The following is a 21,997-nucleotide window of genomic DNA, read 5'->3' as shown; positions in this document are numbered from 1 at the left end:
CAACCCAGCCAACCGCTCTGCCCACGGTCTTGTATACCACCGCGGTTGACTACCTGGTTTGCGGTCAAGACTGCAAACAACGCAAAGCTCATGGATGAAATTGCTTGCAACAGTTGGTGATTTTCTCAAATCTCTGAAGCGACTAGTTTGTTTGCTTTTTCCGGACCATATAACGGGAGCGGTTGCACACGCATAGCCATCGTCCAGGCACGCGTCCGAAGTCCAAGTGCCATAGCCGATCCACTTAGCGGTATATCAACTTTATAGTGATGGGTTTCTAGGGCATTGTGCTGGTGTAGGGAGTACAAATTGCATGCATTGCAAGAATGCCATTCTTCTGTGGCTGGTTCCCGCACGGGTGCGACCCAACAACAAAACTTTGTGTCTCAACACTCGGACGGATCCACTGCCGAGATGAAACAGACATCGCGCAAGTACAATACTGTGTACTGAGCTTGCTCAATACGTACGGGTTTGCTTCAATACGGCATATCCTGGAGCCAAGGTCGGCGTTATGAGTGTGCGGTTATCGACTAAATCAACTATGCAGACGGTACGGCCAACATGCAACCCAAAGTCGACCACGAGATTAGGGGGTCGGTTCGAATTTGAATGGGGCCAGGATCAAGAATGCACGCAATACGGAGTATTAGAAGCAAAATTTCAGGCGACATGATTGAGTATTCCATACTCCGTACTCGGCCTGGAGAAGACCAACGGGACGATCATGGCAACAGGTAAATATTTAGTCCACCAGATCCTGCCCCAGACAGAGCTAGACAATGTGGCTTCGGTAATGGTTAGAAGGATCATCAGCAGTTTTTGAGAACGGAGAAGAGTAGATGGGGCCGTTTGGCTATAGCATCACCAGAGATCGAGGCGGTCGAGTCCAAGTTCTGAACACGGACAACTCCGTACAATGAATGAATTGGGCGATGAATAGGTGGGTCGATGAAATCCGATTCTGACAGCCTCCAAGTGCCTCTGCCATCTGAGCTCATCAGAGATGGGAGGACGGTGGTGGTGGGAAGACGATTAGAGACGCAGACTTGGGGGAGCCACGCGGATATCGCTGGCAATATCGGAACCTCGGTGGGGGAGCGGCCGCCAAACAAGGAACAGGGATGTCGCCACAGAGGAATAGACAGGCTATTCCAACCAACCATTCAATCCTGTCTGTCTCTGATGTCAGCCATACTGCATTGGTCCATTGCTGGACATTGAGCATTGGACAGGCGTGACAAGGCTCGCGGCAGGCAACGAGCGCAGCCCGGCCTTGACCAACCAACCAACCGAGCATCTGCAAGAAATTTGGAAATTCCAGTCGGCAGATTTTTAAGTCCTCAGCAGCCGGGACTGGCGCTGTCAGATAATATGCTGGCCTTTGAAGTGATATGTGACGGATGGTTCTTTGGTCGGGCACGTGCTCCGTACGAGTGTTCAGTTGAATACCACTGCACGTGCTTCGGGTAGACTACCGAGCGTTATTGTACTGTAAAATCTAGTCTCTTGGCAAAGAGATGACTTGAAAGTCGAGTAGTAGTAACACAAATGTCTTACTCGCCTGAGGATTGAAGCCGGTTCGGTCAAATACGTGACGGGCAGGTAAGGGAACGTCGGTCGTGTCGTGCACGCAAGGCCATGATTGAACGGGCCCCTGCTGAGTAAGGGCATATTTACTTTGGGTACCCGGTAGGAACATCGGTGAGGCAGGTGGCCTGGTTGGTAAGTCTGGTAGCCTTGAAGTAGCATTTCTGTCACATTTTGACGCACGTGGTGCTCTAGCAGCGTTCAAACTTGAGGCTAACTGGTCAACGCTGCGCATTCTTCATCTCTTTATTCTGCGGTGTCAGTAGTACGGAGTAGGACGTCCGCTTCGTGGCCCAAGGCCACACCACTTACTCAGCAGCTTCGTATGGAGTACCTCAATCCGAGTCCTTCCGTCATTCTGGCTCCAATCGGCCTCTGCGGCTCGCTCTGCAGTGTTTCAACTTTCGACATGTCTCTGATATCAGGCTTCCGCCTCGTTCAGTCTCACGGCCCGCTGTTCTAGACAATGGCAGACTCCATCACAGGTACGTTTCCTTCACTCGCAATCATTAACGACACGCCACATCCGCGAGCTGCCCCTGCTACTTTCCCTTCCTCCTCTCCTGCTCCTTTACTTCGTCTTGGTCAGTTTCTGCTCCCTACTCAATACAATATCATTGATTCAGTTCGTCGTCTAGCGTATAACTGTCAACGCTGTGGCCTATTTCACTTGGCAAGCGAAGTCAGTCTCAAGCATATTTCGCTTGGCCATCGCTAAGACACCCTCGCCTACTAATGGTATCGACATGAATCCATTGTCCACCGCCCAATAACCCTACACCAAAGCTGTTGGTCTTGGGATTGCCATTGCCATTCCCGATGTTTTTGCGAAAAGATCAGAGCTGGTGTACGGTTCTCCGGGCATTCCTTCGACCGTTGTGGGTGGAAGTGCCTCCAATCCAATGAGGTGTCAAAAGCCGCTTTTACAACGCTTCAGACTCAATCGATAGCCATCTCGAAGACTTTGGCGCTCGGAAGCAGACACACTCACACCTCGGACATGTCCGAATAAAGAGGCAACAATTGAAACGGCCTCCCGATTGTTCAAGGCTACATGCAGACCAATCGGCAATGCCCGGTATTCGTCTAATACAAAGGGTGGGCGAGCCCAATGTGGCCTAGCGACAAGCCCAATGACTCCTGCTACCATTCAGAATAGATGGAACACGAGTTGCGGTCTACCAGGGCTTGCTTCTCGATTGCAAGGACTGGGGGTTGGTACAAAAGGCTTTTTTAGCTTGTGTGTGTGACAGGCACGTTGCGACTCGACATGCAGATCTGAGGGATAGCATTTGATGGCATATGGTTGTTTTGACTTTGATATACTATTCCGATGCGTGATTTTCTCCTACTTCTGGTTTGGTTGTCTGTTTTTGTCAAGCTTGGCGAGGGATATCGTGTCCCGGCGTCACGGTGTTCGCACTATTGGATCCAATAATAGACTGCGGACGACGCTGTATAAGTGCCCTTTTGGCTGCCTGGCACGCATTTGGCAGTGGGAGGAGGTCAAACGGGTACTATGACTGTCACGTTCTCGCATCACCGACCAACCTGCGCACCTCATAGACTCCATAGTCTATTAGAGGCATCAGGGATCCGAAGCTCGGGAATCGCGGCTCTTGGGATGGCGCGAAATGCCTGCCCCAGTCCAATGAGAGGCAGGCCGTGAGGACATTTCTTTTGTGCCAATCGACGCCAGCTGTCGGGCCACGCCAGTCGTCTACTACTAGTCGTCTTGGCAGACACTGCAGGGCTGAGACGCCGTGATCAAGATCTATTTGATGGGAGTTGATGGGCTTGGAACTAAGGAGCTGGAGGAAGTCGCTTGTGTCGCCGCCGCCGCCACGTCTCTTTCAGCGTCTGTCGTTGGGGTCTCTTACAGGCGCCCCCTCGTGATCGAGACGAGCTCTAGCAGTCGAGTCGCTTGCTTGCCATTTGATCGTCCCTTAGCTCCCGCGACCGATCGACATGCGTCCTATCAAACTGTGGAGCATTTGTTCATGCTACAGCACTTAGTGCCAACGTCGCCCCACACACAGCTGTCATGACTTTATCCTCACTTTTTTTGGAGGCTCATGGCACGGGCCATGACGCATGGAGCACGCAGGATCCACAATTGCTTTCATCGCCTTCTCCATGTCGTTGACTTGCTATCCACACCCCCTTCTCATGCCCTTCAACAGGGTCAAGCGTCTTGTGAGTCCCAAGTGACTGCGCAAACGGGGGGTTCACTTGCTGCTCAAGCCAGACGTTGTTGTATGCCTATGTATGCTCCGGGCTGCGGGATGCGGGCGATTCTCTCTATTCCTCCTGGTGAGGCCCTGGCTGCGCATTCCTCAAAGGCAGCATTAAATTCACCGCATGCAGCGGCAGGTCAACCCCTCGTCGTATGTATATACAAATATCTCCAGCTTGGTCACTCCATCGTGTCTGTGTGCGCTCACGAATTCCAAATTAGAGTCAGCACTTGGTTATCTGCATATATGTTTGCTGCCCTTTTAACGGTCCTGGCTGAGACAGATATCCAAGTTACTTTCGGGTCACCAGACGATGCTTCAGCAATGGCTCGGAGATGTGCCCTGTCAACGGCACTGGCCAAGGTAGAGAAGCTAAGCAAATGGTGGCAACGCCAATGACGACGATGCGTACTTTGCCGGTTCAAGCCATCCATATTGTACTGTACGTAGTACGTACGTAATATGGAGTAGGGAGTATTTCTCAGCAGGGTGCCAACCCGATGTCCCGACGCCACATTGGAGGTGTGACAAGGGTAGACGCATATCCGCCTGGTCACCTGAGATCAAGACGGGAGCGGATGGCGCATCAATTCCCCAGGACGCTTGGCGGAATGCGACCCTATGCAACAGCTTAATCCAGTGCCGGTGCAATATCGACGGCTACCGGCCCAAAAGGCCCCCGACGCGGCTGAAAGAGCGTGCGAAGTGCGAGGTGCGAGGTGCGAGGTGCGTGGCTATTTGTGGTTTTTTGTCGCCCCTATATGTCAGAGCTCTACGCCGGCCCACGATAGATATCTAGGGGCAAATGGTATGACGATTACCACAGAACCACGGCCAAAGGACTTGGACCGAACCCCATGTTCATCTGCGCAACTTTATTTTGCCGATTGAAGGTGCCAGTGGAGGACGGCAGGTCCGAGTGTGGCACGATGAGCCATGTCGAATCGAATCTTGACCAAGACTGTGTCGTCGTCGTCTCTTCTTTTTCTTTTCCATGCGTTCCTTGAGTCTATTTGTCATTCTTTGTCGATATCAATATCCGCGGAGATGTGCAAGGCCCACCAAGCCACCAGTGTTGCGCTCCATTAGCATAAATAGGTGCCCTCGACGCCCTCTCTGGGGATACATGATGCAAGGCCATCCTCGCCGGGCGGCACCGTTGTCATCTCTCCCTCTCGCCCTATCACCATACGCTAGTTTGGACTTTGGCTTCCAAACCGCCCAGCAGAGTTTCGGATAGCCTCCCGCCTCCCAGATGAGAGCTACCATCATCTTGCAACTGCGCCGCTGGCGTTAGCCACTGAAAATTGAGACCGGAGTTCTTCTAGCCTGATACTTATATATAACCTGGACCGGATCATATTGTCAGAATCGTGGCATTTTCTTGAATATGAATGAGTGCAATTACAATTGCATGTTAAACTTTTTGGCGGCCTTTTTTCCATTGCAAAGAGGGCGATTAATTACCCCTACCAGACCAGTCGTGCCATCAAGGCTAATTGGGCTAATTTACCTGCATTCGTCACAGTCTCCGACGCTCAGATCATCCGCCCCTTGTTGCTCCGTTTTTCCCCCTCGAGCTTAGATCTCATCTTGTCCAGTTCTCGCTTTCACCATTTAAACATGTCCTTTTTTTTCGCGCACCCCTCCTCGGCCTCATTGATCTAGACCATGCATGGCGGTGCTCTTCCACCCTTGCAAATCTTTGTGAAACCGCTTGGCTGAAGATCAAGGCCGGCCTTAGCGCTGTCAAGATCGGGCCAAAATTCCCCATTCCGACTAATTTGCAGGGTCTCTCGAACAAACTTCGCGGAGTGTGACTAAGATGGCAGGCTGGCGCGGCCCTTGGTGGTGGTGGTACATATGTATGTACATACATACACGGAGCTTCAACGGCACGAGGCCTTGTGCCCGCAGCCGCAAGGACCCAGCGCGCAATGGTCGCAGCCTTGCTCATACTCAGGGGGAATGAGGTGATGCACATTCTATCGCAACGGCTACGTGACTTGTAGGCAGGGGGGGGAAGGGTATAACATCATGAAACCCCCAAAAAAAGAAAAGAAAAAGAGAAGAAAGCCAGACACCATGCATGCATCAAGGACAAATACAAACAAGCAAATGAAACAAACATTCAAAGTCAAGAGGCAACGAGTCCAGTGCATGTTTGCTCGTAGGGCTGTGCCTGTTGACATAGTATTATGTATAACAAACTGAGGTGCTACTTTCTCTCCTCTCTCCCTCTCCCTCTCTCCTTCCCGACTACTACCCCTACATCCTACTCCTCCTGGTACGAAATCTTACGCATCTCGCCCAACCGATGTCGGGCTGCAGCCAATGAATTTTCCAATTTGAGAATCTCGACCTGTCGCGCAACCCACCCAAAGAGGGGCACCGGTTAGCAAACACCATCATCCGGTCTGTTCTTAGGCTCTTGACATTCTCCGAAATGATGGGGGTGTGGAGTACGACGAGGGAACGGGAAACGTTGATGGACGCCACCAACGTGGATAATCCGGGGCCCCTTGGAGGGGGCTGAAAGGCGAACCTTGCAGCATCCTGCTGTTGTTCACTATGCAAGCCGCCCAATGTAGTACAGCCTCCATGACGGCAGAGATGCCGAACACAACAAGAGGGTTGCGTCTGGGGGGAGGGGGTGTGTGCTTTCTGAATGACAAGTGGCTTGAGGCTGACGACGGGCACCGGCACAGCTCTTGTGGCCTTGCCGAACAATGAGGCTGATCCAGATGCATCTCCATTGGATAGAGCTATCGGAAGAGGAAAGCCGGGTATTTGTACCAATGGCGGTCAGAGCATCAAAACAACAAAAGAAAACCATGCAAGAAGTGTAGGGTAGGGTGCTGTCTTAGGTGGTGAATATGGTTGATGAATGACGAGGGAAACTGTGTCTTCTTCAAAAACAGATACTATTCGCCATGGGTGTCATAAATGATTCCCTTCTGTGTAACTGTACAGGGATGCAGAGTGAAACGGGGGGAGTGGTTCGTTCTGTCGAGGATAGGAAGAAAAAGAAAGAAAAGAGAAAAAAAAGAAATGGTTGCATGCTCACCTGTTGTTCCATTTCGCGGACCTTGAATTCGTGAGCCCCGAGCTTGGTGTAATCTTCCTGCTCTTCGTCCTGCCCGCGCTCACGAATCATGTTCTGTACCTGACGGACCAACGCTCTGCATGCCGCTCCCACCGCCTTGCTGGCCTGCTCCAGGTTCTCCTGACTTTGGGAACGGAACCCAGCCTTGACCCTGCTTGCGGCAACCAACTGCGCGGTTGATGCGGCCACGTCGTTGGACGCAACAATGAGCTGCTCGGGACTGTTTCGGTCTGAGATGACTCCATCTGACGTCTCAATCAGCGTATTAGTCGAAGACGCGACAGCCTTTGCGGCCGAAATGAGCCCCTCAGTCCAGCGATTGTTCTTTTTGTAGAAAGCTGTTCGTGAGGATGATCCTCGTCCCGCCTGGACGATCTCTTGCTGGGTGACGGTTGCCGCCTTGATGAGTCGTGTGATGGCATTGGTAATGGCCATGGCGGCATCCAGGATAGAGTCGTGTACTTTCAGCTCGTACGTGGAATAGCCGTCTCGGGGTTTGTTCTTGAGCTTGGCGAGACGGGCTGCAGCTGCAGCAATGGCGTCGGCGGCCTTGCTAAGCTCGGAATCGACCAAATCTCCAAGATCTCCCTTGTTGTTTGTGAGCCTGCCGAAGCCGGGTGCAAATGCTTCAACAAGTTTGTTGAGCTTCTGTAGATTCATCTGCACGTCGTGATTCCTATTGATAACCACATCGATCTTCTGATCCGTGTCCAGTTCCTCCAGTCGAATACTGAGCAAGTTGCGGAAGAACTTGATGCTAGATTCCGCCGATTGTCGTGCACCGGTCATCAGAGAATCCGTCTTCTTGTCATCAGTTGCTAGTCTACTAAGACCCTTGGTGTTGCTGCAAACATCTGCAACCGCCCCTGCAAAGACACTGATCGCCTTGATGAGCTCCTTGTGAGTGCTGTTTGGACCATCAGCGATGAAGCTATTAAAGGCGGTTGCAAACTCAGTTGCACTGTCTGAAGCTTTTTCGATTTGGGACAATACGAATGACGGCGAAGCATTCTGGTTACCAGCTTGCATGGACGAGTCGAGTTCATACAAGGCATCGTCGACACGGGATACCCCAGCTTCCAGAACGGAATCAATGATAGCATTGATCTTGTCAAGGTTGGACAGGATTAGAGCATCAATTTGTCCATCCAAAGCATAATCTGTCTCGCCCTGATTCTTCTCAAGGTCGTTCAACTTGACCAGCGCTTCATCCATGCCAGCCTTGTAGACCTCAAGCTCTACTTCCTTGTCTCGCAAAAGCTGCTCAAGGTCAGAGTTCCCGTCTCTCATCCTGGATTGCGAATCTTCCAAAGCTCTGGACTTGTTGCGAAGGGCCTCCTCCAGGTCGCTCATCTCGCGATTATATTTGGCGAGCATTGTCGACAACTCGTTGCCCTTGCTGCGTTCCAAGTTGTCGGCTCGGTCTTGGGCCATACGAAGCTCCCGCTTGAGCTTCTCAACTTCATCTTTATTGCTGCCGCTGAGTCGGTCCTTGTCATGGAGAGCCCTGTCTCTCTCACGAATCATGTCGGCCAACTCGAGGTTCTTGGTCTTGATTTCCCGCTCCAATTTCTCCCTTTTGTCGATAGCCTCCTGAGCGCTGGCGGCCTTCAGTTGAACCGCTTTGAACTTTTGCAGAAGATCCAGATGCTCATGACGCAATTGGGAGTACAGCTTTGCAAGTGATTCATACTTTGTCCTCCAAGTATTGACCTGCTCTTGCAAGGCTCGGATTTGATCATCCTTGCTCGTAATTTGTTGGCCAAGGCTGTTCTGGATATGCGCCAGCTCTCCCTCCAGGGCTTTCACTCGCTGGTCATACTGCTGGAGCATCAATTGATCCCGCTCATACTGCGCCCGAGCATTGAGGTTTTCTCGTTCCAACTCGGCCAAACGACCCTGTGTCTGCCACTGAGCCTGCTGCGCCAAAAGAGCTTCCTGCTCTCGCTGCTGCTGCTCTGCCAGCCGGCGTTGCTGCTCCTCAAAATCGCGCTGTGCCTGTTGTTGAGCTTGCTGCTGAGCTAGTAACGCCGCCTGCTGTCTCTCTTCAAGGACTCTCTGCTGTTCTTCATACTCTCGGTTCTGGCGATCGAGCTCGCTCTTCCAAAATTCAGATATCTCGTCAGGTTCCTGAGACTTTGGCTCTACAGGAGGCGTCGGTTTTCTTTCGATTTCTTGCCTGGGCCTGGCAGGCAGAGCTGGAGCTTCATCGTCATCTGCGAGCAGGCTAGGGGGATCTTGGGGCAGCTTGGGAATGGCGATGAGGCTGGTAAGATAACGGAGGTTCGAGCATTCGTAGTAAAACTTGACAAGCCGATAGTGCTGAGCGTCGTACCTTTGTCGGAGAGGCTGCAAAGCTTCGTCATCTCCCGTGACTGGCCACCACGTTAGCAACATAACACATCTGCGAAATCGGTCTAGGAGGCATACTCGAGTGCATGGCTCGGAGCATGCTGGTGATAAACTTGTAGATGCCGTAGCTCTCCTGCACAAGCGGTACCAAGGCAGAAATACGGCACTCATTGTTGCCGACGTTTCTGAAATGGGAGAAGATCAATTTCTGAAATTGTTCAATCTTGTCCTGCAAGACCATGAGATCGGTGATGGTCTCGTAGCCTTCATTCGGATCATTGATTGCTTTCAAGCTGAGATACTCTTCGTATTCAAACGTGCCGTTGAATTCAGGATGCTGCTGGTGAAATGAAAGCTTTGCAAGCAAGTAATAAACATATTCACGAATCAACGGTCCGTAGCCACGGATTCCCTCGCCCGCCATGCCACGATTCAAACCATCGATCCATCCACGGTTGGCCATGGCTTCCTTGATAGCAGATGGGTGGCCTTCCTGGAGGACCTTGTGGATCGTGATGAGGGCTTTGAATGTCTGGACCTCATCGGCAAGAATGGGTTGCCTGTCTCAGTCGGTCAGCGATCGTGGGTGTCGCAAAGCTGCTGCCGGAGCACCATACACTTTAATTCCAGACCAAAAGGCCACAGAAGACCTATGGTCCCAGGTGTAAACAATGCATGCTCTCACATGCTTGCGCTTCGGGGATATTTCATCGCTGTTGGTCGCCTTCTTGATGCTGATGGCAAGCTCTTGGTCTGTCCTGTAGGCAACCACTGTCAGAATACGCAAAGCGACGGGAGAACGAAGGTCGGGGGGTCGGTACAGGGCATGGCATACTTGGTGTGCTCCGTGGTTCGTAACGAAGTCATGATTGCAACCGTTCCGGAGAGCTCTCCAGCTGTTGGAGCTCTAATAAGGGGTGCAGTGCGTAGTCAGTCTGTCGTGAGGACTCAAAGCACTCACCCCACACACGAGTGAGGCCAAACACGCGGATCGTACAGTACAGTCGCCGAGGTGTTGATTTCGTTTGCGAAGGTCTGAAAAATGAGAACTTGGGGCCAAAATGGGCCTTTTGCCGGCGCCAAGCAGAAGTGTCTCGTTTGCTGTCGTGTCTGCTGTCGTCAGCCTTGGATGATGCAGACTCGAGCTCCATAACGGAGTACCTGAAGGCGGCAGCGTCACAGGCCACCATGTGGGTCCATCTGTCCCAAGTCCTCGTTTCATTTCTCCAATGATGCCAGCCGCCTACCCTGCAGCTTCCAGAAGACGGCTCGACGATGACTTCGCCAACTCCCAGGTTAATCAGTCATCGATATCCTCCCAGAGACATCACTAGATCAAGTGCTCTGTTCGACGACATTCTCTTTTGTCTGGTTATCTGATCTCAAATGCATTCTCTCACCTTTGTCTGGACGCACCATGTATCGACTGGCAAAATAATTCGTGCTACCCAACTATGCTACCCAACTATGCTACCCAACTACGTCATTCTCCTCCCATGTGCTTCATCACCTAAGGGGCAGACATTGTTTGCAAGACACCAGTTGCATTAGACTCAAAAAATTCCCGCTCGTCGTGTGCAGGCCAGAAATATTATATCCCCAGGAAGCAAAGGGTATACTCGAAACACGCCGCACTTGAATACCGCTCCAGCCGCTTCGAGTTGGTATTGCCGCGAGGGAAGCCTCGTCTGTGACTGTGTACGATAGGTAGATGAATCCTGCATGTTTGCTGCAAAACTCAAAACCCGCAGGTTGGGTAAGAGAAGTGGAAGAAAAAGAACGTCCTCTAAATGATACTGATGGGACGCAATACAACACTTAAATATGTGAGCTTCCCATCATATAGTGTCATGTCAGAAGCAAGTTCACCACCAATCATCGACCAACACGACTGATCCCCACAAGATTTTTGAAATAACAAAAGCCTCGCATTGGTTTTTTTCGTCAAAACATTCCCTTGCATCATCAAATGTGTCTCTTACTGTCCTTGGCCTGATACAGCCCAATACTGTTTTAGATTTTACGCTTGCACGATACTCGTATCATGCTTGTAATTTCATTTGACTACAGAGCGAAACAATACTCCCTTTTAACATCACCAAATGTCGTCTCCATACTCTACACGTCGGCAAGCCGCTGCTCCACGCCATCCAGTCACAGTGAAGCCGGAGCTAATCCCCATGGTCTCCTCAATGCACCAGGGGATCGCAAACCTAACCCTAGCCGTCCATTTTCCCATCGGTTTTGCCAGCTATATAGAACCCTTCAAACAATTTCTCTTTTCCTCGAGATTGTCCAGGTTGTTCAACTTCTCATTTTTGTGTGGTACTGTTCCCTATCCATGTTCAAATTGTATAGGTAATTTGTAATTGCAACTCTCTGGGGCCGTCAATGGACAGCAGATAATCTATTCAGTAGGACTTGTAAAAGCTACAAATACTATCATAAGACAGTAATAGCGCTCGTAAAATGGCCTGGCCCACGACGGTTTGACAATTGTAAGGAGTCTCTGATGTGTCTCGAACACTGGAAGCGAAAAAGGCATGGCAGACAGGATGCTCTCAAGGTAGAATCAGGACCATAATGCTAAGCAAACTAAAGGGCGGATAGGAATCACCCGCACGGCATCAGATAGCGTACAACACAACGGTACAAGCCAAGTACACGACAAGTCACACCCAGTGAAGCAGACTACAGCATCTAGTGATGTCTCTCTGGTTTTATTTCCTATGGACATCGAAAATGCAGACCTTGCCATGCTGAGTTCTTTCCCATCCGGACGCAACACCACAAGAAAAAACGAAGCCCCAAGTCATTCCTTCCCAAACAAACACCTTTTAGATCGTAGTCTCGTAAGGCAAAGGAGTAACAGTCTCAGGAGGGTTGTCGGTCAGAGAGACGGTGCGAGCTTCCCGGGGAAGAGCAGGCAGTCGCTTAACCTGGACGGTAACACCATCGGCAGCGGCCTTCTTCTTGGCCTCGGCGTTGGACTTGACTCGCTTCAGGAAATCCTCACGAGATCGGGAGGGCTGGACGTGCTCGATTCGGACATTGATGCGCTTCTCGATGTATCGGTGCCACACCTTTTTGTAAATGATGACACCAACGGAAGACTTGGTGACGTTGTAGACAACACCAGTCTTGCCGTGGTAGACCTTGTAGGGCATACTATTCACCACATGAATCAGCACCATTTACCTTCTTCCATTGCAAGGCGATCTTCTCTCGAGCTCATTCGTCGTATTCGTAGGTGTGCCATGCGAAAACCTCTGTGGGACAGGATTTCTTACCCCTTCTGAACGGCACCGTTGACCTTAACGTCAACAATATCGCCAACACTGAATATCCAAAATCAGTCTCTCATAACTTTCATTTCCCATCTTCTAGGGCCATTCGACTTCGGGTTTTACGAACCGGTACGTCTTCAAGTACGTGTTCAGGGCGATCATGCCCTTCTGGCGGAAGTTGCGGCTGAAGGCATACTATTTCGACGTCAGTTTGGTCGCAAATCGTGCCTCGAAAGAATTATACGCACGCGGGTGCCCGCTCGCTTTCCGTAAGAGTGACCCATCTCGTCTTATTTGGCGAACAACGGGTTCGTGATCGAGAATTGGCGAAGGTGTACAGATAGAGCCTCCGCTTGTGGGTGCGTCGAATTTGCGGGTGGTTGTGGGAGCGGTAGCTTAGATAATCCGATATTTTTTTCTCCCGCCTAGGACCAGAGCTAGGGCATAATGACTGTGGGAGGTGGGGCCCATGCGATGCGAAATTCTTAGGGTTCAGAAAGCGAGACGCACGTGACCCTGCTAGTCTAGGCGGAAATTTAGCCCCCCACAATGTTGAAAGATTTCGTCTCTAGACCTGTGTGTGTGCAACTTGTTCCATCCTCAGCCATCACCATAGGAGCAAGTCAAGTAAGTCCTCGTGTCGCGAATTGCTTCAATTGCAATCATTAACAAAACTTTTCAGGATGCCTCCCCGCGCCCACTCGAAGACCTCCCGTGTCCCCCGTAGACCTTTCGAGTCTGCTCGATTGTCAGTACCACCGGCCACTGAACTAGAGCTTGCCTCTGTTTAAGTCGATTGTGAACGAAACTGACGCATATACAACAGGGACTCTGAGTTGAAGCTTGTTGGCGAGTATGGCCTCCGCAACAAGCGTGAGGTCTGGAGAGTCGGTCTGACTCTGTCCAAGATTCGTCGTGCTGCCCGGTATGCCATTCTTGGAATCATGAAAAACCCTTCACGGGATGTTGCTAACCCCCAAATGCAGTCAGCTTCTTACCCTCGACGAGAAGGACCCTAAGCGTCTCTTCGAAGGCAATGCCCTTATTCGCCGTCTTGTCCGTGTCGGAGTCCTCGATGAGTCTCGCATGAAGCTCGATTATGTGCTTGCTCTTAAGCTCGAGGATTTCTTGGAGCGTCGCCTACAGACTTGTGTCTACAAGCTGGGCCTTGCCAAGTCCATTCACCACGCCCGTGTCCTCATCCGTCAGCGCCATATCCGTGTCGGCAAGCAGATTGTCAATGTTCCTTCTTTCATCGTCCGTCTCGACTCGCAGAAGCACATTGACTTCGCCTTGAACTCGCCATTCGGTAGCGGTCGCCCTGGACGTGTCCGCAGAAAGAAGGCCAAGGCCGCCGAGGGCGGTGCTGATGGCGAGGAGGAGGAAGATGACGAGTAAATGCATTAGCCATGTCCAAATGGATCTCCGACTGGTATGGGGATAATGATTCGGTATCCTGCTTGAGGGAGGGAAAACTCGTCATAGCTTGCGGCGTTGGTAAAAGGATAAAAATTGATTGACTTCCCTACCAATACCAAGAACATTTGATCAGTGCTGTGTAAATATGATGTTGTGAAACGTGAAATGTTTATGTCGCAGGCAGTCTAGTATGATATGTTTAGATATGCCTGTTAAATTGCTTCTGTTGGATAATTCAATATGCGCATCAACTACAGTGTTCGGCATGCCAAGTGTGCCCATTTAGATTATTTGACGTTCAAATTCACGCTTGCTAGCTTAATAATTCGTCTTTGCCCAGCATTTTTGCCATGGGATCATCTGCCGCCGCTCTCTTTCTCCGGTACTCATCTAATTCGGCTTCTGAGATGCCATTTAGCATTTCCTCCCGGCTGCGTTTCTTCGCCGTTGTTCCTTCTTGATCCTTCTGGATCGCCTCTTCATCTTCTTTTTCCTCCTTCGGAGCTTCGATTAAATTTGCGCCACTCCTTTGTCGTTCAGCTGCTTCCCAGGCCTCCTTGCCTTCTTCTCCAGTACAGTAGCTGTTTTTCACAAATGAGTGGCAACATGCGTAGCCCCATTTGAAGTTGGACCACCAACTCCCCCAAATAGCAGTATGATTGTTTATCAGTACATCCTCTGCATATTTGGATTTGGCAGCCTTTCGCGGCGCTCCCTTGATCAAGCCTGCTTCATCATATTCTACATACGATTCCGACTCGGTGACCATCATACCGCGCAAGGCAGCAGGCATGGGTTTTTGGCCATCTCCTCCATACTTCTCCCGGAGCTGTCTCTCACGCTCCGCGCGCTTTTTCTCTGCTTCTTCTTGCTCCATTTTTCGGTAAAAAGCACCGGCGGTAGGGTTTGCTTGTAAATGTTGTGATGTGTCGCCGCTCTTTTCTTGCGCTTCCCAAGCGTATCTTTGGGCTTTCTCGAACTCACTGGCCTCACCTGATGATCGCATAAATCCTTCTTCAGCAAAGAGATCTGCAGCTTTGCCACCGGTGGCTCCTCCGTCAACTAATGATCTCGTCTTGGGATCATATTTCGCAGACTCCAAATCGAGATTCAGGAGATATTTGGCCGTATCTTCTCGTATTCTCAGTTGGCGAGTTGCTGTGCTTTGATGTTTGCTCATGTCGTTTTCCTCGGCATACTTGTCGCCATCCTCGGAAACCTCTTCCCCGTTTTGAGACTTCTGTGACTGCTTTCGGAACTCTTCCATCTGATTGAATTCATCCACCACGCTGCGGTATTCCTTCGAGTCGTATCCGTTCCATCGGTCTCGCTTGGCATCCCACCCCAAGTTGACAGTTTGGAGAACTTCATCGGCTTGAATGTCTTTGCCAGTCCACTTGGCACCCTTGGCCCTAGGACGGCTGAGGCAATCTTTGGCCTTATGTGTCATCGCGCCGCAGTTTTCGCAAGCGCCTTTTCGATATTTTGTTGCGGCCGGGCCAGACTTTCGCCCTCGATCGTACCATTGCGAAGATTCCTTCTTCTCCTCTCGTCGCTGATGTTTAAGGTAATCATTATCATCTCCTTCTTCTCCAGCATAGAAGGGCCTTTTGCTGATGAAAGACGGGATGTAGATGTTCTCCTCCTTGTTTGCCGCGCCTGTCTCAGGCTTGCGTGGAGGCGCGGGTGGCATCGTGCGGGCGATTGCGTCCAGTAGGACGTTGAATTAGAAAAAACTCGATGGAGGTAGATAGAAGAGATTCCTTATACAGGTATGTGCAGGATTATTTGTTTTTCAACCGTGACTTGGGCAGAGTTTCGGGGCTGGCGCATTCACGAGGTTGCATGGATGTTAAGTACGTGCAATATACGGAGCACAGTCTAAGAGCTGGGAAAACTTCTAGGGTGGGTATTATTCAGCATCCCGCGAAGTACCGCCCTTAACAGAGATGCTCTAAACTCTGATACACGCTCATTTGCACTCACATTCACATAACCGTAACTCAACTTTATAATCATACCCAGAAATTATCCTCTGATAGACTGTACTCTCGTAAGTTATCCTCAAAGTTCTAAAGCACCCTATGAGTTGGTTACCAAGGTATCTAACAAAGCCAGAACTGTTAGTAGTTAACTTTGTCATGTACTTCTGCAGTAGCTAATCAAATGGGCTAGGAGCTAGCCTAGGCTAAAGGTAGCACTTATCAGCACGTGACCACGCGAGACTAGTGCGTCAGACTTGCACCTTCAGCGCGCGCGAGCGCAGACAAATCGTGAACATCGCATGGTGCCTTTTCTCGCAATTTGCTAATCAAATCTTGACCCAAGCACAGTAATGTTTCAATTCCGGAATCATAGTTGAACCTAATGGAGTTGCATGCTGCAAAGCATGAATTTGTTTCGGGTCAGATTGAATTGCATCGATCATTACCAGGCGATCCCCACCCGCTATGATCCTCAGCTTCGAAATGACGTTCGTGCATCACAGGTAGTCAAGGGCCCAAAAGTTCCTGTTGTACGCATATTCGGCTCTACAGAAACCGGACAAAAGGTCTGCGCTCATGTTCATGGCGCATTTCCTTATTTGTACGTGGAATACGATGGCGACTTGGCGCCTGATGAGGGTGAGACGCTCCATTGAGACGCAAGGGCGCCAACCATGCTGACGGCTTCTTTTAGTTGGAGCATATATCTATCGACTGCATCTCTCAATTGATCATGCCCTGGCTGTAAGCTATAGGCGAGATCAGTATGAGGAAGATGCCAAGTTCGTCGCACGGATCACCTTGGTCAAGGGCATCCCGTTCTACGGCTTTCATGTCGGCTATCGGTTTTTCCTCAAGATATACATGTTCAACCCAATCGTGATGACAAGGTTAGCGGATTTGCTACAGCAGGGGGTAATTATGAAGCGGAAATTTCAACCCTACGAAGCTCACTTGCAGTATCTGCTCCAGTTCATGGTTGATTATAATTTGTATGGGTGTGGTTACCTGGAGTCGTCCAAGACCGCGTTTCGGTCTCCTATCCCTGCATATGACGCTGGATCCAACTCCTCGCACCTATGGCATAGTCTGTCAGTACTTCCTCAACATATCACAGATGATTCTTCCTTGCCACGAGTTAGCCATTGCTCCATCGAAGTAGATATTTGTGTGCAACACATTGTCAATCGTCAGGCAGTGAAGGAGCGACAACTACATCATGACTTCATCGAGCGAAATTCTCCCATACCAGCAAATTTAAAGCTTGTGTTCAGCTTGGCAGGACTCTGGAGAGATGAGACCAAACGGCGACAACGTCAAATGCCGCGTGGCAAGCAAGGGCTCAGCCCCTTCCCCCCTGATGTTTTGGTGAGTATGTCTGCCGATGCTAGACAGTCACGACCACAGGGCTGGATTCACGAGGAGGAACATGTGCAACAAATTACCGAGCTGGTCAACGCAGAACTTGCCGGATTCGACGACCAGCATCCCAAATTCGAAGATTTTGTGGAACCAGCGGACCCAGACGGGGAGGTTCATACAGCTCTGCAGTCTGTTGAAGATTTATTTCCAAGCAATCTTATTCCTGCTCTCGGCCTTTCATCAAACATGACGCAATCAACGGGGGAGCCACCCGCAAGCAGCATTGAAGTAGACGAGAAAAAAATCCTTGAAGAACTCAACCGTGGAGATGAGTTTTTCCCGGATGATTCCGACGAAGAGAGGCTTAGAGAAATGACCCGGGCAGAACATAGTGCGGAGAATGACATGGGACAGGAGGCTGCCGCTGCTGTGACAGAAATTATCTCAGCCAATAGGGGAAGCTCGTCGACGAGAATTAAGCCACTGCAGCCATCATCACATCTCATGCCCGGCGTATGTCTCAGTGTACTTTCAACCGGATCACTTCCCACCGTTCCCATTTCACAAGAGCTCCTCGATGCTGCCGAAGATGAAGGACTAGTTGGAAGAGTTCCAAAATCTAAGGCCTTGCGACCTCAAAAACTGATGGCGCGCAAACGTCAGGGGCCAGTGGCATCGTCTACTGGTAGCCCACAGAAGCGACAGAAATCCTACAAAGCTGCACCACCGTCTTCAGTCCAGCAGATTGTAGCTGACTCCTCGTCCTCCCCTAAGCCGAGCGGCTTTAGATCCGTAAATCAACGCCACTCTACTTTTTCAGCTCCTAGAGACGGATGTAGCCCATCCAGCAGCGATCCCCTCGCCACCTCAAACCGAACGCTGAATTACGCCATTACCAAAGAACAGAGTGGTAAAAGTTCAAAAGTGCGGTTCGGCCAGCGAAGCCAGATATCACCTATTAAGCATAATGATGGCAGCAAACTGACCAAAACCATGTCTTGTCACCAGAGTGTGGATGACCTGTTAGGGAAAACAGGCAACTCCCAGTTCGACGTGCCTACGCCTAAGTTTTCGTCCAACCTTTCTGAGCACGACAATGAAAGGACAAAGATACAAAGGGCCGTTGCGAAGGTAGTCGACAACAGGTTCATGATATACTCATACATGCCACCAACTGCTAGCCAATGTTCAGCTGTAAAAGACCCTGAGCTGCCCGATGTTATCTATCAAGATGCATTTTATAGTAGAGAGTCCGATGTTCCAGAGCGCAATCGTGAGTATGCCGGCCGAGAATATCGGTTGGAGAGCAATACTCTACCATTTCTTCCTAATTTTGACGTCGATGGCGTCTCTCGTGCTAGCTATGGGATCAAAACAGACAATTATCAAGTGCAACAAGCTCTTGAACAAGAACAGGCATTACAGCGTCGCCACTGCAATTGGCAAAGCTGGGAGTACGCTCAATTGCCCCCGTCTCACCAGGAAGTAGTACACTGGCTAAATACGCGGAAGCGGCAGAAGGAAGCTGACAAGAAAGCACCTCGGCATGTATTCCCCTCATCAAGGGCTTGGTTGTCTCAGATCGATGGCCCAACACAGAAAAACAAGCATGGATTCAAGTACACACAAAAGGGCAAGTCAACAAGTGTGGAACACGAGGTTCAATACATGAGCACTATGAGTCTGGAAATCCACGTCAATACTCGAGGAAGATATGTTCCCAATCCCGAAGAGGACGAGGTTCAATGCATATTTTGGGCTTGCAAGTCTGATGAAGTGGTTGGAATTAGCCAAAATTCCCCAGGTGCTATCCACACAGGGATAGTGGTGTTGTCGCAAGACGGAAAGGAGAGCCAGGCCATGCGGAAATCAACAGGGTCAGACATTATTGAAGAGAGCTCTGAACTAGACTTGATTGTCCGTATGGTCGAGATTGTAAGAACATATGACCCCGATATCTTAACTGGATACGAGGTTCATAGTAGCTCATGGGGTTATTTGATCGAACGCGCGCGTTGCAAATACGACTACAATCTGTGTGATGAGTTTTCCAGGATGAAAAGCGATTCTCATGGACGGTTTGGCAAGCAAAGTGACCGATGGGGCTTTAACACAACATCGACGATTCGCGTTACGGGTCGGCACATGATCAACATTTGGAGGGCCATGCGTGGCGAGCTGAATCTTCTCCAATACACCCTCGAGAATGTGGCCTGGCACCTCCTACATCGTCGCGTGCCTCATTATTCTTGGAAGACCTTGACATCCTGGTATAAGAGCGGCAAGTCTAATGATCTCGGCAGAGTCGTCAGATATTACCAAACGCGAACATTGATGGATATCCAAATCCTGGAAACCAACGACTTGATTCCCAGGACGAGTGAACAAGCTCGACTGCTTGGGGTGGACTTCTTCTCTGTGTTTTCACGGGGCTCACAATTCAAAGTCGAGTCCATCATGTTTCGAATTGCGAAACCCGAAAACTTCATCCTTGTCTCTCCGAGTCGAAAGCAAGTCGGCAGCCAGAACGCATTGGAATGCCTACCATTGGTTATGGAACCGCAAAGTGCCTTTTACAGCAGCCCGCTTTTGGTCCTAGACTTTCAAAGCTTGTACCCAAGTGTCATGATTGCCTACAATTATTGCTATTCGACTTTTCTGGGACGAATTTCCAACTGGCGCGGCGTAAACAAGATGGGATTTACGGAGTACAAACGTCAGGAAGGTCTTCTCGCCCTGTTGAAAGACTACATCAACATTGCACCGAATGGCATGATGTATGTCAAGTCCGAGATTCGAAAGTCTCTCCTCGCCAAGATGTTGACAGAGATATTAGAAACAAGGGTCATGGTCAAAAGCGGCATGAAGAGTGACAAGGACGACAAGGTGCTACAACAGCTATTGAATAACCGTCAGCTGGCACTGAAACTGTTGGCCAATGTCACATACGGATACACATCTGCCTCCTTCTCAGGACGCATGCCCTGTTCCGAAATAGCAGATAGCATCGTCCAGACGGGTCGAGAGACGCTTGAGCGTGCTACAGCATACATCCACTCGGTAGAGCGATGGGGGGCCGAAGTCGTCTACGGCGACACAGATAGTTTGTTTGTTTACTTGAAGGGCAGGACGAGAGACCAAGCTTTTGAGATCGGCAACGAAATTGCAAAGGCAATCACAGAGATCAACCCGCAACCCGTCAAGTTGAAGTTTGAAAAGGTCTACCACCCCTGTGTACTGCTAGCTAAGAAACGCTACGTCGGATACAAGTATGAAAGCAAAGACCAAGTCACGCCCGAGTTCGACGCCAAGGGCATCGAGACTGTTCGCCGAGACGGCACACCCGCCGAGCAAAAGATTGAGGAAAAGGCTCTTAAACTACTCTTTGAAACTGCCGATCTGAGCCAAATCAAGGAGTACTTCCAGAAGCAATGTGACAAGATTTTGCGGGGAGCAGTGTCTGTACAAGACTTCTGCTTTGCAAGGGAAGTCCGGCTGGGGACGTATTCCGACAAGGGGCCACCACCGGCCGGCGCTCTTATCAGCACCAAGAAAATGCTCGAGGATGCCAGAGCGGAACCGCAATACGGCGAGAGGGTACCGTACGTGGTCATCACAGGAGCCCCCGGGGCACGTCTCATCGACCGGAGCGTGGCCCCAGAAGACCTACTGGCCAATCCTCACTGGCAACTCGACGCGGAATACTACATCTCCAAGAATCTCATCCCCCCGCTGGAGCGCATCTTCAACCTCGTCGGCGCCAATGTAAGGCAGTGGTACGACGAGATGCCCAAGGTCCAGCGCATACGCAGGGCGCCAAACGACCCGGGAGCCAAGAAAATGACACTCGAGTCGTACATGCGCTCGACGCACTGCCTCGTCTGCGGCGCCAAATTCGCCCAGGAGGGCCAAACCCTCTGTCCCGCATGCCGAGACAATACGCCCGCTTCGCTGTTCATGCTTCAGACGAGGCTGGCCACCGAGGAACGCGGCTACCAGGACGTGCTGAGCATTTGTCAAACATGCTCCGGACTGAGTCCTCTTGAGGACGTTCGCTGCGATAGTAAAGACTGCCCTGTGTTTTGGACCAGGACGAAGCAGAGGACAAAAGTGGCGGGAATGAGGGCAACCGTTGGACCGGTCATACGGGCCCTAGCTGAAGGTAAAATGGAAAGGTCGGCGTTGGAGTGGTGAATGAAATGATATTTTGGTCCAATTCTATTAATCTTGAAAGGGATGGGAGGGTTGATATGGTGTTTTTTTAGAGCGGAAGGCAGTGTAAATTACTTATAGACGTGTTGCAATGATTCTTATGATCCGATGTCACTCGGCCGTGCACCTAGCTGATTACGTGCATGACTAATTTGGTGCCCTGCCTATGTACATTCGTAGCATATGTACTCCGTACATGGTAGCCCCCTATCATTAGGGCCATGTATCATCTCACTCAACAGTATTCGCCAGGCTGCAGTGGTACTAATTCGAGGTAGACCAGTGCGCCTTCTATAGCCATAAATAAAAATAACGCCAAACACCTGCTCTAAATCAACAAAAGAAAAAAAAAGGGGGAGAGCAAATGTAGGCAGCTCAGGCCCGTTCCTTCTAGGATGAAATGACCTAGGATAAAATTATTGCTCGCTCGCTTTTTCTTATATGCTT

The 21,997-nt window shown here is 50.4% G+C and overlaps 5 protein-coding genes across 5 annotated transcripts; 2 read left to right on the top strand and 3 right to left on the bottom strand.

Moving 5' to 3' along the window:
* Positions 1 to 6,102: 6,102 nt before the first annotated feature.
* Positions 6,103 to 10,436, bottom strand: end4 (Endocytosis protein end4; the record flags this gene model as incomplete). The annotated part of the gene is made up of 6 exons (XM_066131351.1): positions 6,103 to 6,189; positions 6,895 to 9,308; positions 9,364 to 9,845; positions 9,903 to 10,043; positions 10,121 to 10,181; positions 10,247 to 10,436. 6 exons carry the CDS (start codon positions 10,434 to 10,436, stop codon positions 6,103 to 6,105), a joined length of 3,375 nt encoding a protein of 1,124 aa, XP_065987493.1.
* Positions 10,437 to 12,122: 1,686 nt separating this feature from the next.
* Positions 12,123 to 12,856, bottom strand: RPL21 (60S ribosomal protein eL21; the record flags this gene model as incomplete). The annotated part of the gene is made up of 4 exons (XM_014686111.1): positions 12,123 to 12,453; positions 12,576 to 12,623; positions 12,700 to 12,767; positions 12,821 to 12,856. 4 exons carry the CDS (start codon positions 12,854 to 12,856, stop codon positions 12,123 to 12,125), a joined length of 483 nt encoding a protein of 160 aa, XP_014541597.1.
* A 399-nt stretch (positions 12,857 to 13,255) lies between these two features.
* On the top strand, positions 13,256 to 13,970 carry RPS9 (40S ribosomal protein uS4; the record flags this gene model as incomplete). Its single annotated transcript, XM_014686110.1, has 3 exons — positions 13,256 to 13,320; positions 13,399 to 13,497; positions 13,559 to 13,970. The coding sequence occupies 3 exons, from the start codon at positions 13,256 to 13,258 to the stop codon at positions 13,968 to 13,970; spliced, it is 576 nt and encodes a 191-aa protein (XP_014541596.1).
* Positions 13,971 to 14,304: 334 nt separating this feature from the next.
* On the bottom strand, positions 14,305 to 15,684 carry SLU7 (Pre-mRNA-splicing factor SLU7; the record flags this gene model as incomplete). Its single annotated transcript, XM_014686109.1, has 1 exon — positions 14,305 to 15,684. The coding sequence occupies one exon, from the start codon at positions 15,682 to 15,684 to the stop codon at positions 14,305 to 14,307; it is 1,380 nt and encodes a 459-aa protein (XP_014541595.1).
* A 696-nt stretch (positions 15,685 to 16,380) lies between these two features.
* On the top strand, positions 16,381 to 21,532 carry REV3 (DNA polymerase zeta catalytic subunit; the record flags this gene model as incomplete). Its single annotated transcript, XM_014686108.1, has 2 exons — positions 16,381 to 16,615; positions 16,671 to 21,532. 2 exons carry the CDS (start codon positions 16,381 to 16,383, stop codon positions 21,530 to 21,532), a joined length of 5,097 nt encoding a protein of 1,698 aa, XP_014541594.1.
* Between the last annotated feature and the right edge of the window lie 465 nt (positions 21,533 to 21,997).

The sequence above is a fragment of the Metarhizium brunneum genome, chromosome 5 (genome assembly GCF_013426205.1).
Source record: "Metarhizium brunneum chromosome 5, complete sequence".
NCBI lineage: Eukaryota > Fungi > Ascomycota > Sordariomycetes > Hypocreales > Clavicipitaceae > Metarhizium > Metarhizium brunneum.
Note: the sequence above shows the minus strand (reverse complement) of the source record. Positions and strands in the feature narration are given on the sequence as shown.